We start from the raw sequence: 15,308 nt of genomic DNA, 5'->3' as shown, positions 1-15,308 counted from the left end.
TCGCCGCGCGGATCGGGTCGCTTTTTAGATTTCGTACTTTGTGAGGTGCCATCCCGCGCACGGCCAGCGCTGCTGGCAACAGACAACATGATAAGCACTAGAGCACAGGCACTGGAACGTCTCATGAGACAAGAAATTAATGGTAAATAAACACGAAATGTACCAAAGTCTTAATGTTTCTCTACTCTATTTCGCCTATAATCACCTGTAAATGCCGGTCAAATGCTCATATGCAACACACAAGTACACCGCACGCCCGCCCTGTGCTGCGTGCACAAACAACATGAATAAGAGAGTCTCTTATTCATGTTGTTTGTGCACAGCGCGGGCGTGCGGTGTACTTGCGTGTTGCAGATGAGCATTTGACTGGCATTTACAGGTGATTATAGGCGAAATAGAGTAGAGAAACATTAAGACTGGTACATTTCATGTTTATTTACCATTAATTTTTTTTATTGAGACATTCCAAGTGCCTGTGAATAAGAGAGTTGCACATGTGCAAAAAAACAACTGCACATGTGTCATTGTGCAGCAGCTAGCATGCGGCAGGCGAGTTTTTAAACCGTAGGATGGCGACTGAAGATTGATAAATTATTCATGACATCACACATGGTTCGCGTTTCTGATTTGTGCGAAGTAATAATTCACTTTACTCAAGACCACTAGTGGTTACACTAGAAGACCCACTTTTTCGCGAGGAAATTTTCCTTGGCCGTATTTACTGCTGAGTGACTGTTTATAGAGGCTTGTAACACGTTATTGGACCATCGGTGACTTCACGAGCCCAAAACCATATCCCTAACCCTAACCCTAACCATAACCCAACCCTAACCATAACCCAACCCTAACACTAACTCTAAACCGACTCGGCTATCTTATATACGCGTGTCATAGTACCAAATTAATCTATGGTGTGGGAAAGCGACGCATACCACGCTGCGAGACTGCTCGGATGAATAGCGCATAACCATATCCTTAACCCTAACCCTAACCCGAACCCTAACCCTAACCCTAACCCTAACACAAGGCTCGACACTAGCGGTGGCCCGGTGGCCCGGGGCCACCAAAACTTGATGTCGGGCCACCAAAATTTCCAAAAGTTGAAATTTGGTGGCCCGATCGGGCCACTAAAATTTCAAAGTGTCTATGTGATAAAAATAATTGTTTCTTACGTGCTAATCTCATTCAAAATAACAAATGTGGTACTACGCACGACTGAAATTTTACGTTTATAATCGTAGCAACAGACCTCAGATGAGCCCAGACGCTCTGCGGCTCTTGTTTGTTATAAATATGAATGTTAGGTAGCATTTCCCTTCGAACAGTAAAAACAGTTATTTGTAAAGTATATGAATTTAGACTACCTTTGCTTATGAGACTTCCAAAATTTCATATAGAGTTGTGCCTGGCTATCTGTGATTCCTCTTTCCTTCTTCTGTGCCTGTGACACCAGGAATGCGTCCAGTTGGTCAAAATCCATATCAGCTGATGCTATATTCTGAATGTCATTCATTCAGAATAAAAATTCATACAAGCACAAGTTTATTACACAATTGGGATGGCCACATTTCGATGCAATAGTATTGCCAATCACGTAGCCTAGCCCTGCCATAACACCAACAGGTCAATGACTAGGCCAGATTACATATATCGTCACGGTGCAATCTGCTATGCATGGTTTAAACCAGAGCTAGAAGATGTAAGATTTTGTCACGCAACTAACTACTGCCAGAATGGTCTAACTTATGAACTTAGTTATAAGTTATATAAATCGACTTTATATTTTGAAGTGGACACTGGCATTCTTGTTAAAATTCGCCCAACTTACTTTCAACATGTTACGTGCTTTTAACAATATCCTACTGAATTCGTCGTCTGGGATTTGTGGATATATCTGGTCTTTAATAATTCCATCCGTGATAGTTTCTTCCCCATAGTAGTCCTGTTTTGCTATTCCATGAAGCATGGCTAGGAAGCATTCGTTTTCATTGTCGTCAGCCATGACTCTGCTGTTAACATCGTAATTCGTGCTAAAGTTAGTTAGATATATTTGCCATTAAATTATTACAGAAGAGTAACAGAGTTGGTTGGAACAATTAAATTATAATATATGCTGTGGTACCACCTCTACTATTCTTCTCTTTTTTTTCTAATTGTTTTGCTGAATATTGCTGAAACACCCCAAAACCATTGAATCAGTCAAAGGTAGCCTGTAGGGCTCCAATACTGGCATTTCTAGAAATTCGTTTGAAACATTCCATTAGGCCCCCTATCGGCGTATCGCGAATCTGAAGATAGCGGGTAGTGGGGCACACTTTTGGTTTTAACTGTTCATTTTCTGTTACCATACTTTCAAAGACAGGGGTAGCTGTTCGCTGAGAACAATATATACACTCAGTGTCGATTGTATCTAATAATACTAATAGTAGGCAGTGGCTACACGTCCGGAACCGGTCGCCTAGCCTCCAGGCTACGCATCCGGACATCCACTCACACAGTGATCGCGCGACTCGCGTACATGCATGATTGCGCAACGGGACGCTCTGCTGATTGTCAAAAATATACAATATATGCACTACTGCCATCTATCCTTTCATCCGTCCTCTCTCGCTCTCTTTCACACACACGCACAGCTCTATCTCTCTCCCACACACCTCTAGCTCTCTCTCTCTCTCTCTCTCTCTCTATCTCTCACACACACACACACACACACGTGCGCGCGCACACACACACGCACACACACCTCTAGCTCTCTCTCTCTCTCTCACGCATACACACACACTTACACATTCCCTCTCTCTCTCTCTCTCTCACGCATACACACACACTTACACATTCCCTCTCTCTCTCTCTCTCTCTCACGCACACACACACTCGGCAATGAGCAGAGCGTACCGTTACGCAATCATGCGTGTACGTGTCGCAAGATCACTGTGTGAGATGGATGTCGGCTCCTCGTCCGGAACCGGTCGCGTAGCCACGGCCATTGATTATGCAATGTTGACGAATGCTAGAGTAACTGGCACCTTGTGTAGTTAATAAGTATGTAACCTTATAGCCTAACGCGTATTAGTTTGTCCAATATCACTGCTGGTTACATTACAAGCAAGACTTGAAATCGGTTGTTGATATTCATTTACGTGCCGTAAATGTCATCCAGGAGTCAAGCGTTAAGTCGCCGATGACGTAAACATTTGTGCGGCCCGTATGTTTTGGACGCCAGATGAAATGGAGGTGTCAGCGGTGTAACCACGGCCACGGACTAAACATGTAAATGGAGTAAAACACACGTACAAATCACGGACGCACATGGACAGCCCTGACAAAAAGTTCCTTATCACGAGCGTCCGTGTTTACGAAATCACTGATGATAGCATTGCGTACGGCCGAGCATGTGTGCGAAAATGTCCGGTGCACTGTAAATCTGTATCACACCCACTTCGCCGGCAGCGGTTTGAAACTGTAAACAACTCAGTCAACTGATTTCTTGGACTGCGGATTTCAATTAGACATTTCTTAGTAACCAGTAACACGACCAGGCTGTGTGACTAACGTCAATATACACATTAGTCGGTATTCTAACCCTAGCAATCCCATTTCTTGGAGCTAAGTAACCAGCGGTGCAAATCCACTTTAGGCACCTTAGGTATCACGAAGTGATGCACAGATTTCTGTGTATCATCAACTGATGCACATACTTTCCGTATATCAAGGAATGATGCAAAAACCCTAACCCTAACCATAAGCCTAACCCTAACACACTTCGTGATAACTAATCCTAAGCTAAGGTTATACTTTATGACTTAGGGTTAGGGTTAGGGTTTTTGCATCATTCCTTGATATACGGAAAGTCTCTGCATCAGTTGATGATACACAGAAATCTGTGCATCACTTCGTGATACCTAAGGTGCCTAAAGTGGATTTGCGCCGTAACCAGCAGTGATATTGGACAAACTAATAGTACTACTACTAGTAGTACTAGTACTTAGTACTTTGGTACCACTCTGAAACTCGTAAAAACGCACTGCCTAGTTAGGCTAGTACAGTACTACTACTACTAGTACTAGTACTAGTAGTAGTACTAGTACTAGTAGTAGTACTAGTACTAGTAGTACTAGTAGTAGTACTGTACTAGCCTAACTAGGCAGTGCGTTTTTACGAGTTTCAGAGTGGTACTGTTGTGCGCAAACTTGGAATCTTGCACAAACTTGGAATTTCAGCGCATCCGCAGTTTGGGCAACCAATCTTGAGATTGGGCAAACAGAGGTAAACAGAGCTTGCACAAACATATGATTATTAGGATTTCAAATGTTATATCATAACTATATAATTATAAGGTCGTATACCTTCTTTCCTCAATGTGTTTAGCACCTTTGTATAAATATTAAATGATTATAATAAATAATTGGATAAATATGAGATAAATTTCTTCCTATAGTTTGCACCACGCACACCACACACTCGCTATGAGCGGTTGTTGAATCACCGACTGTTTTCAGTTTGCCCAATCTTGAGATTGGTCAGCCAAACTAGGGAATCCGCAGTTTGGGCAGCACAATCATTCATTCATTGCACAATCTCGAGATTGTGCAGATTCCAAGTTTTGGTACGACAGTACCAAAGTCTGGCAAAGGCTAAGGGAGTTAGTGAAGGATTAAGGGAGTTTGAAGACAAACATTTACACAAATTACATGGTTATAGCTAATAATACTAGTAATATATTTTAGTATAAAAATTAGTGGACCACATACATGATGATCTTGTATCTACACAATACATAGCAGCCCAGAGGCGCCATCTATCGAATAAAATGGGTATTGAAATTTTGACCAACTTTCACATACAACCCAGTGTATCTGGGTACCTATCATGCTCTGTGAAAAACTAGGAAAACGACAAATCTGGTGTTCTCTTTCTTGAAGTAGAGCAGTTGTTTACTGCACTACAGTAACCACAAATTGCTTTGAACCGATTAAATAGTTGCCCGCTTCATTCGCCAGAGGCAGCACCATCCAACCGCAAGCAGGTTACTGAAAGTGTTATGTTCAGTCTGTGTTGTAAATATTGATTTCTGTGAATTTCATTTATATGCTTAGTCTCAATTATAGTTATACAACCCTTTCCCTCTTTTCACGCATTCTGTAAGCGTATAATGGACTTCACAACGGAACAGTCATCCAGCCTGCAGAGCTGTAAGTGGCGAAACTAAACGTCTGCGTAGTTATACTACTTATAACATATACTTATAGTTACCACAGCCTGAGCCTGCACTTGGAACGTCTCAATAAAAAAAAGGTAAATAAACACGAAATGTATTTACTACCAAAGTCTTAATGTTTCTCTACTCTATTTCCCCTAAAATCACCTGTAAATGCTGGTCAAATGCTCATCTGCAACACAAGTACGCCGCACGCCCGCGCTGTGCACAAACAACATGAATAAGACTAAGAGCACAGGCACTTGGAACGTCTCAATGAAAAAAATTAATGGTAAATAAACACGAAATGGCGGCGAAATGTACCAAAGTCTTAATGTTCCTCTACTCTATTTCGCCTATATACCTGAAACTGCTCGGTCAAATGCCATCTGCGCAACACAAGTACGGCCGCACGGCACCGCGCTGTGCCCACAAACAAACATGAATAAGACTAAGAATCCAGGGCATCAGGTAGCTTGGAACGGCTCTCATGAAACAACAGTTAATGGTAATAGAACACGAAATGGTACAACAGTCTTAATGGTTTCTCGTACTCTATTTCGCCTATAAATCACCTGTAAATGGCCGGTCGGTGTGGGGAGAGAGAAAGGGCGCGGGCTATGCATGAGGGGAGGCCCGGGGCGGGAAGCGAAGCGCGAGGCGGGTGGGGAAGAGGAGGAACACGAACGTGAAAAGGCAGGAAGGGGAGACGGTGCTACAGGAGGAATGCAAAATATCCTCTGCAACACAAGTACGCCGCACGCAGCCGCCTCGTGCACAAACAACAATGCATAAACTAAGAGCCAGGCACTTGGTAACGTCTCAATGAAAAAAAATACTAATGGTAAATAAACACTGCAATGTACCAAAGTCTTACTGTGTTTCTCCTACTCTATTTCGCCTATAATCACGCTGTAAATCACGGTCAAATGCTCATCCGCGAGAGCACACAAGTACGGCCGCACGCGCCGTGCTGTCACAAACAACATGAAAAGAGACTACAAGAGACAGGTTACTTGGAACGTCGTCAATGAAACAAATCTAATGGTAATAAACACGAAATGTACCAAAGTTTAATTGTTCTCTACTCTATTTCGCGCTATAATCACCTGTAAATGCGCGGCAAATGCTCATCTGTCTGCACCCCCACACACACAGTACGGAGCCGCAACGCACCGCGCTGTGACAAACAACAGAATAAGACTATAGAGCACAGGCACGTTGAACGTCTCAATGAAAAGAAATTAAATGGTAAATAAAACAACGAAAGGTGTACCAGAGTCTTAATGTTTCTCTACTCTATTTCGCCTAACTAATTCACCTGTAAATGCCGGTCAAAGAATCCATTCTGCAACAGCACAAGTACGTCTCGCACGAACCGAGTGTGCACAACAACTATGAAAAGACTAAGAGCACAGGTAACTTGGAACGTCTCAAATGAAACAAATTGAATGGTAATAACACAGCGAAAATGTACCAAGTCTAAATGTGTCTCATACTCTATTTCGCCTAATCATCTGTACCACATGCGGTCAAATGCTCATCTGCAAACACACAAGTACGGCGCACGCCCGCGCTGTCACAAACAACCATGAATAAGAGCTAAGAGACCAGTCACTTGGAAACGTCTCAATGAAAAAAATTAAGGCGGTTAAGGCGGTGTGAGCTTGCGTGTTGCAAGGAATGAGCATTTGACTGCGCATTTACAGGTGATTATAGGCGAAAGTAGAGTAGAGGAATACATGTAAGATCTGGTACATTCATGTTTATTATATCCATTAAAATTTTTTAATTGGAGACATATCTCATAGTGCCTGTGAATAAGAGAGTTGCACATCGTGCAAAAAAAGCCACGGCACATGGTTGTCATTGTGAGCAGCAGCTAGGCATGGCGGCAAGCGAGTTTTAAAACGTAGATGGCGATACTGAAGATTGATAAATATTCATGACATCACACATCGTTCGCGTTTCTGATTTGTGCGAAGTAATTATAATTCACTTTACTCAACGACCACTGTGTTATCAGCTAGAAGACCGCACTTGGTGTGTGGCGTAGAGCAGAATTTTCGCTTGGCAACGCTATTTACTGCTGAGTGAGCTGTTTATAGCAGGGCTTGGTAACAGACGTTATTGGACGCATCGCGTTGGTGACTCACGAGCCCCAAAACCATATCGCCTAACCTAACTAACCTAACATCAACCGCAATACCCTAACGCAATCAACCCCAACGCTAACACCTAACTCTGAAGGACCAACTTACGGGCCGCGCTATCTTATATACGCGTGTCATAAGTACCCAAAGATTAATCTATGGTGTGGGAAAGCGACGCATACCACGCTTGCGCGCCGACTGCTCGGCATGAATAGCGCATAACCATGATCCTTAACCCTAACCCGCTAACCCGAGAACGCCGTAGACCATAACCCTAACCCTATCCCTACAACAGGCTTCGATCTGGGCTAAGCGGTGGCCCGGGGCGCGCGGGCGCGCACCAAAACTTGATGTGCGGGCCACCAAAATTTCCAAAAGTTGAAATTTGTGCCCGATTCGGGCCACTAAGCAATTTGCAAACGTGTTCCTATGTGATAAAAATAATTTTTCTTACGGCTAATCTCATCAAAAGAGAGGCAAGCATTCGCGAGCGAGGGCACACGGTACATAGCAATTTGGCGAAAGCGTCAGCACACATGTGATTACAGTTGTATCGAAATCATAAACCGCGACAATGTGTCTAGACAATACGCGACCTGTCTGGCAGTGTACTTGGAGGGCGTGTGAAAAATGAACGCGAGCGATGAGAGCTTTCGAAGGCTAAACTAAAATGATGAATAAACGTGAATGATAAAATGAATAAAATGGAGTAAATGATATGAAATGAAATGAAAATGAAAGAAATGATAAAATGAATGATAAATAAAGTCATAATAAAGAAAATGATGAAGTATTCTCTTGCCTTTTTTGATGTCAGTTTGGTTCAAAATGTTAAAAAATAGCGGGAACCACACATCGTCCCGGGAAGGTCGGTACGGGACGCGGGAACAATGGCGCAAAATACGGGACGTCATGGTCACCCCTCTGATTGCTTATGAGCCTCACTGGTGGCTCACTGTTTCGCGATCCCGAAGGCGAAACGTGCCAGCGTTCGAAAGTTCGCAGAGTAGAATAACTGAACCATATTCCTATGAAGATGACAGTATTTTAATCCGAAGTTGTAATATTCAGTGCTTTGTTATTAGTTATTTATGCATTTCCTCCTGTCTCTTTACGCAACGAAATATTGAACTAGACATGGCTGCTTTTCTTTTTAAATGCATCGTACCCAGGCTAACGTAGACTTTGTTGATATAATTATTGGTTCTACTTTATCTTATTAAATACTGCAATATTTTATTTTTCCCTGTTCAAAGCCTGCCAGACATTTTAACTTTCATGAGATTATAATGTATATTGTTTTATGTTAACGATGAAAAGACAAGTGATGTTGTGTTTATTACAGTTACTTGTTTTAAGTATTTTGCATGCTCTGTGACTTGATCTTTCTTGAACGTCTGAACTGATCGATAGCGATGTGCACGCGCGGTTGTTTAGATAAATAATGGATGAAAGTAGAAAATGGTATGCACGCAAGATTCTGGTGAAAATTTGATGGCCGTGGAATGGATAATTCAAATGTATGGCCTCAATCATCAATGTCAGTGTGTGCCATTGTGTGGGATTTGTTTAAAGAGCTTGTGCAAGTGCATCAGACGGCGCCAATTTTCCAAATAATATACAATATGAAATAAAGATTTATGTTTTCTTTGTTTTTTTTCGGGCCACCAGATTTCATTTTCTGGCGCGGCCACCAAAATTGAAAATCAATTGATTTGGTGGCCCGATCCGGTCGCCACGTGGAAAAAAAAAGTTAGTGTCGAGCCTTGCCTAACATAACCCAACTCTAACCCTAACACTAACTCTAATTCTAAACAAATCTAAGCGACCGGCAACGAATCAGAAACGCGAACCATGTGTGATGTCATGAATAATTTATCAATCTTCAGTCGCCATCCTACGTTTTAAAAACTCGCGTGCAGCAGCCAGCGTGTGTTGCAGATGAACATTTGGACGGCATTTACAGGAAATTGTCGGCAATAATAGGTGAAAGAGAGTAGCGAAACATTGAGACTTTGGTAGTAAATAGATTTCGTATTTATTTAGCTATATATTGTATTGAAACGCTCCAAGTACCTGTGGTCGTAATTACTATACAGTATACTAACGCTCATAGGGTCTATGTCCCCCAGGGTACTGCCGGAATGTACCCTGGGTACGGTCCGGTATACCGGAACGTACCCTGGTCACTATTTGATATGGTTAGGGTTAGGATTAGGGTTAGGATTAGGGTTAGGGTTAGGGTTAGGGTTAGGGTTAGGGAGTAGGCGTAGGCGACTCCCTAGACTCGTTAGTGGAGTAGGCGAGGTCCGGTCCAGCATATTAGATAGTACCAGGGTACGTTTCGGTATACCGGACCATACCCAGGGTACGTTCCGGCAGTACCCCGGGGGACATAGACCCTCTCAGCTATACTAACGTACCCTAACGTGTCGTCCTGCCATAAAATTAATTATTGAATATTGTGACCCATACGGAATACTGATAGTGCAAACATATATATGGCCAGATCTTGTGTTGCGTGTCTGTGGTTCAGGAGACTGTAAGTGTAACGAAGAAAAAGAGTGCTAAACGTTATTGGAATTGACAGTTTATAATCTTGTATTAGTAAATCTCTTGTAGAGTCTGGTCAGGCTATATTTGTATATTGCTATTAATTTTAATGTACAATATAGTTAATGTGAATAGCAGTAAATATTCTAATGATGCATTTATATTTGTTCTAGTGTCTTCAATGTCATACCTGGAAGGTGTTCCATTCAAGATTGGAGATAAATTTATCTGTCCATCAAAGGTATATAGATCTGTATTTTATGGCAGTACAGTTAAATCATTTCACAGTGATTAGAGAGCCTCCTCTGGTTCATATTTTCTGTGAGCAACACATGTGGTATTTGTTCCATTACATCATACTATGCACACGCGCACAGATTCACATACAAGTACAGACACACAGACTATATACAGACACAACCCACACATTCATGGGCCTCTACGCATGCATGCACACACCCATGCATGCACGAACCCATGTACATGCTCCCACAGATTTTCTCTCCCTCCAACTGTATCTAGGGATTTACCCATATAGTTGTTAATAGTGATACAATTTCACTAACTTTATTTTAAATTTTTACATGTCGTGAACTGTAAATAGTTATTTGTACAGTAATCACATATTATAAACTTTCTAAAGTGTGTGAGACAATATAATTTTTCTTTTACTTTTCAATTTGTAGATAACTCTGCCCATTAGCTATCACCAGTGGAACCCAAGTGAAATTCTCAACATTGATGTGAGTTCATATATTAGAAATAAATAAGAAGTTAAGAATAATAATATATATAAGATTTTATATATTTTGAATGAACACGTAGATTGAGTGTATGCGTTGATGACTCATAGTGATATTTTGAATTTTTTGCAGTATGATTTTAGTTTAGAGGAGAAGGTAGTAGCATGGGCAGAGGGCCAAAGGGCAGCAAAAGAGGCAATGGCCCAAGCCAGAGCTCAACAGGTATGGATTTTTAATGCCCCCAGTTTCAGTTTGCTGGAACCTTTAATAACACTATTATTATGCAAAACCCCATATACACTCGTTGCGACACATAACATACAAAATGTCCAACTTCTTTTGCTGTGTAGATTGAATATTATATATGATACAAATCACGCTATGTTATTAAGTTGTTTTCACGGCACAAGCTGTCTGCATAAATGGCTTCGAGTCGGTAGGTCATTCGACAACGCAGCAGGTGTGCGTAACGGTTCTTTGTGCTGGCACTTGCTAGCAGCGCGAGCTACGCGTAGACGTTTATGGCAACTCCAGCCTCGCTGGCTGTGATGCTGTGTTTAAGTTGTAACCTGTTGTTTGAGTTATTAAACCAGCATTAAACCTATACAATGAATGTTATTGTTCTTACGACGGAGACATAACAATATAGAGTGGCTGTTCTTCCTGATGCAGGTAGCAGCAGAAGTCGAGGCGTTTTCCAGACAGTCTGGCAGCAGTGAGAGTGACCAGGGTGAGTCAAGTGGGGAGGGCAGTGGCAATGACCGGTCCGACGTTGTGGCTGTCGACAGAGACCCTCCCGGTGGTGACATGTACACAGATGAGGTGTCAGCTGCTAGTGGTGCTACTGGAGGAACCGTCACTGGCTTATCTGGTTTTGCTCAGCCGCGTATGGGCATAGAGAGCAGCACGAGTCTTCCGGCTGCCGCTAAACCCTCGGTGGGAGGAGTCTGTGAAGGCATGTTGCAACCAATACAAGCAGCTGCGAAGCAACCCGACAACCAGGCGTCATCAGTGGAAACGAAGCATACGATCAATTTAGAGGACTTTGAAAATAACACCGATCCCTTCGATAGCGTGGAGTTAAAGACCATAAACGATCTGGAAGAGTTGAAAAATGTGCTGCAGGGTCCGGGACCTCCAACCGATGCACAGTTATCGGGCTACCAGACAGGCAACTATGGCCAAGCTTACCCAGCTGGAAATCAGGCGGCTGCTGTGTCTCAAGCACCTACAGTGTCAATGTACAGTGACGTCTATGTTCCTCGCCAGTTCTTTCCCATACAGCAGACTATTCCGCCTATACCCAGCAGTGCTGCACAGACGTACAGCTATGCCGACACTGCAAACACATACAGTCAAACTGGCCAGTATTCGCGGTATATGGGAGACTGGCCCTCAAGCTTTGGCCAGCCTCCATGTGACGATAGCCAGAACTCAATCAGGCGTTGCAGTAAAAGCACACCAGACATCTCGATAGAAGATGACCTAGCTCCCGTCTCAACGAGGATTAGGTCTAAATCCAAGTCTCCACCACCAAGAGCATCCAACGTAAGTTTTGCTGCACGTTCTACCTATCCTTCGACAATGTATAAACTCATGAAATCACCTAGTGTGTTCACCTTGTTTGTTTATAATGTGTTGTAATATGTAATAATGTGCATGTTTGCTATATTTTCGAATTGCACACGTTACAAGTTGTTAACCATAATAATGATTGTTTGTTAGCCATTTTTAGCCATTGTTATATGCCCCTCTTAAAATCTCTGTTCTACTAGATGTGGAGTCCGTATCGACAGCTTCCACCAATTCCCAACAGCCAGGATGGCAGAAGGTGCAGTGAAACATCCAATAGACTCCCATCTCTGTCTGAGTCTGAAACCATGGTAGGTAGCATTACTTGGCACATGCAAAATTGATGCAATTAGAGTAAGCTACAGTTGCAGTGGTTTCTCCCACCAGTTAAATATTCAGTATCCATGATAATAAATTATCTGAGTAGTCCATGATGTCTAATGCCCTCTATAAATTGCTTCAGGTTTTATCAGGTGATCATGAGATTGCACACGGAGATTCTGTCCCTACGGTGGTTTAAGCATGGTGTTATTTTTAGCTTTTTGTTTAATGTCATAGCTATGCTTGGCCGCTGATCACATGGATCACAAGGGGTCAGATAAGAGTTACGTGATTAAATTTGTAAAGTTAATTTCCTTGCATCGGTTTGATAGGTCTACGATGTCAGATGAGTAATGATGGGGATAGGGATGATAGGAATGGCATTTGCAATGGAGATGGGTCTTTCACTCTAATTTCTACAATCAACCGATTTCCGATTGATTTAGAGTTAAATGTCAAACATGTGCTAAATGTTCTCTCACTATATCCAGGTAAAACAACTTGCACTGTCAGAGGAACCAAACCCCTATAATGAGCTAAGTAGTGAGGCACAGTCACTGGTGATGCAGCTCACTGGCATGGGTTTCCCCCACGCACGGACCGCTAGGGCTGTCAAAGCACTAGGCACGGATGACAAAAAGGTGATGAGAAGCTCTAACATTTGATTTCTTTTAACGTTGGAACGGTGATTATGCAGGAAATTCATTAATTAGTCAACATGTAGAGGCAAGTAGGAGGGATATGATTTCGGTAAAGTGCAGAGGTGTTGCTAATTTGGTTTTAGGTGGGAGTGGAAAAAGAAGGCTTGGTTACCATAATAAGGAGAGTGTGCATTAATTGTAAAAGGGGAGAAAAGGTGTAAGAATAACTTGAAAGGGGGCACATGATATGTCACAAGTGTGTGTCAGCTACCAAAAAAAATGTCATGCTTGTGAAGGAAAAAAGACTATGAAAGGCAATTTTTCATACATGATCTCATTCTTTTATGTTTGTGCAATGCAAATTTAAGGTTGTTGACCACCTGTGTCTGGTCGATGCGTTAACAGAGGAGGGGCACTGCAGTTTGGATGCCGAGGATGCTCTTCACATATTCAATCAGGACAATAAGAAGGTGAGTACTGGCCATACTTGAGGAGATTATAGTAGATTTATTATTATTCATTCCCGGTTGTATGAAGTGCTTCTGTGTTAAACTATTACGTTTTGAAATGGTTTTGAAATTGGAATTATTAGGGCAAAGCTAGTATTGCCTTCTTTACTAAAATGATTAATTTTAGCATGCCATGGTGAGCTGCAGATCTGGCAACTTACTTTTTATTAACAGTTTCCATGTAGAAAAGATGGATACATTGCCATTGATGTATTAGAGAAAAGAAAACTGTATTTTGTTACATGAATGTTTGATGACACATCATTAATGCATGTTATTTGAATTAGTTCATTTGCATGCTTGCTTACAGGCTGCTGATTTTCTGAAACTGAGAAGACAGTGCTTGGACCTTGGTTTCCAGCCGTCAGCTGTCCGTGAAGCCTTAATAAAATTCAACCTTGATAGAGACAAGGCCCTTGATCACCTGTGCTCCACATCTTAGTTTTCTGTCATGATAGCTAATGAACATGAGGTAAAACCTTGGCTCATGGTTAATGATTAATCCTAGACAAGTACAGGCTGTACAATAGCTAGTAGAATCTCATGATCATGCCAATTTGTGATTTTATTTTATCTGGTACAGATCTAGAGGTTTGATACATTTTATTATTGAATTGCTAAATACGATCAAGCATTATTGTGATGTTGGCTTTATTGGAGCTTTTCCTGCTACACAAATGATTTGAGGTGAAAATAGGCCTTTGTCCAACATCAAGCCGATGATGATGATGATGATGATGATGATGCTGCTGCTGCTGCTACGGCTGATGATGATACATATCGAGTTTAGTCTAGTACTTGCATCTAAAAGTTGTATAGGCATGCAAAATCAGAATGAACTCATGAATATGGCACTAGGCTTGTGCACTCAGAAAATATTCACCAAGTATGCTATTGAATTTTTTTGGGGGAGAGTGGTTGTAAAAAATATCATCTTTAATATGTATACTACGATAATTGTTATATTGACTCGTACTCTTAAATAATGTAAAAGAAATACTTGTGTTTACACTAGTATATTTTATTTTTGCATACAGATAATATGCCACAATGTCATGTCACCAGAAAATGTAGAACTGTAGAATAAGTTCATCCACATGAATAATTATATCTAGAAAATGTGAAAAAGGGGAACGGGCTATGATAATTTATTCGCTGCCCAATCGGTTATTTAACACATCAATACTGTATGAACTTGACATACTCTTCTTTTCAAATCTTTCAAACAAGTTTTGAAAAGTTATGTAGGGGATGGTGCAAAATTCTCTTGAAAATAAACACCAAGGACCCACTTCCAAAACATGAATAGATATGACTACAACATCTTATTGTCCTCATTTTTGCACGAGATGTCAAGGTTATGACATTTTAGAATTATGATGTCATAGCGGCTTATGATGTGTCTGACAACGAGCTTCTGCATATCTGATAATGGTACACATATACAACTATAGATAGAAGCTGCATATTCAGAGACACATGGAAGTGTTGGGGGAATCCCAGCTCCTTAATTCAGCAGAATCAGCAATACTTGTAACTCATGCACTGAATCAAGAGTCTGAGTGAAATTTATATTAAATGATATTTTGCACCCAAGTTCATCCACGTGTCTATAGGCA

At 41.6% G+C, this 15,308-nt stretch overlaps 2 protein-coding genes across 5 annotated transcripts in view; one reads left to right on the top strand and one right to left on the bottom strand.

The window, feature by feature from the left end:
* Nucleotides 1–4,953, bottom strand: part of LOC106807970 (COMM domain-containing protein 1-like) — an 11,975-nt gene extending 7,022 nt beyond the window's left edge. Inside the window, exons 1-3 of one of the 2 annotated variants that reach the window (XM_014810498.1) lie at nt 4,865–4,953; nt 1,829–2,009; nt 1,365–1,498 (exon numbers count right to left, since the gene is read on the bottom strand). In XM_014810498.1, the coding sequence (XP_014665984.1) occupies nt 1,365–1,498; nt 1,829–2,002 (308 nt within the window). In that variant the 5' untranslated portion in view covers nt 2,003–2,009; nt 4,865–4,953. Of the gene's footprint in view, nt 1–1,364; nt 1,499–1,828; nt 2,010–4,751; nt 4,841–4,864 lie in introns of those variants that run through there. The other variant, XM_014810497.1, reaches the window with a different exon arrangement.
* LOC106807968 (ubiquitin-associated protein 1-like) overlaps nt 1–15,004 on the top strand; it is a 21,458-nt gene extending 6,454 nt beyond the window's left edge. The window contains exons 1-9 of one of the 3 annotated variants that reach the window (XM_014810493.1): nt 5,026–5,192; nt 10,077–10,144; nt 10,590–10,646; nt 10,779–10,868; nt 11,319–12,194; nt 12,422–12,529; nt 13,031–13,180; nt 13,549–13,650; nt 14,000–15,004. In XM_014810493.1, the coding sequence (XP_014665979.1) occupies nt 5,153–5,192; nt 10,077–10,144; nt 10,590–10,646; nt 10,779–10,868; nt 11,319–12,194; nt 12,422–12,529; nt 13,031–13,180; nt 13,549–13,650; nt 14,000–14,131 (1,623 nt within the window). In that variant the 5' untranslated portion in view covers nt 5,026–5,152 and the 3' untranslated portion in view covers nt 14,132–15,004. Of the gene's footprint in view, nt 1–5,025; nt 5,193–5,217; nt 5,296–10,076; nt 10,145–10,589; nt 10,647–10,778; nt 10,869–11,318; nt 12,195–12,421; nt 12,530–13,030; nt 13,181–13,548; nt 13,651–13,999 lie in introns of those variants that run through there. The other 2 variants (XM_014810495.1, XM_014810494.1) reach the window with 2 other exon arrangements.
* Nucleotides 15,005–15,308: the final 304 nt, after the last annotated feature.

This window comes from Priapulus caudatus, unplaced genomic scaffold (assembly GCF_000485595.1).
Source record: "Priapulus caudatus unplaced genomic scaffold, Priapulus_caudatus-5.0.1 Scaffold245, whole genome shotgun sequence".
Taxonomy (NCBI): Eukaryota; Metazoa; Priapulida; class Priapulimorpha; order Priapulimorphida; family Priapulidae; genus Priapulus; species Priapulus caudatus.
This window is presented reverse-complemented; position numbering and strand designations above follow the sequence as displayed.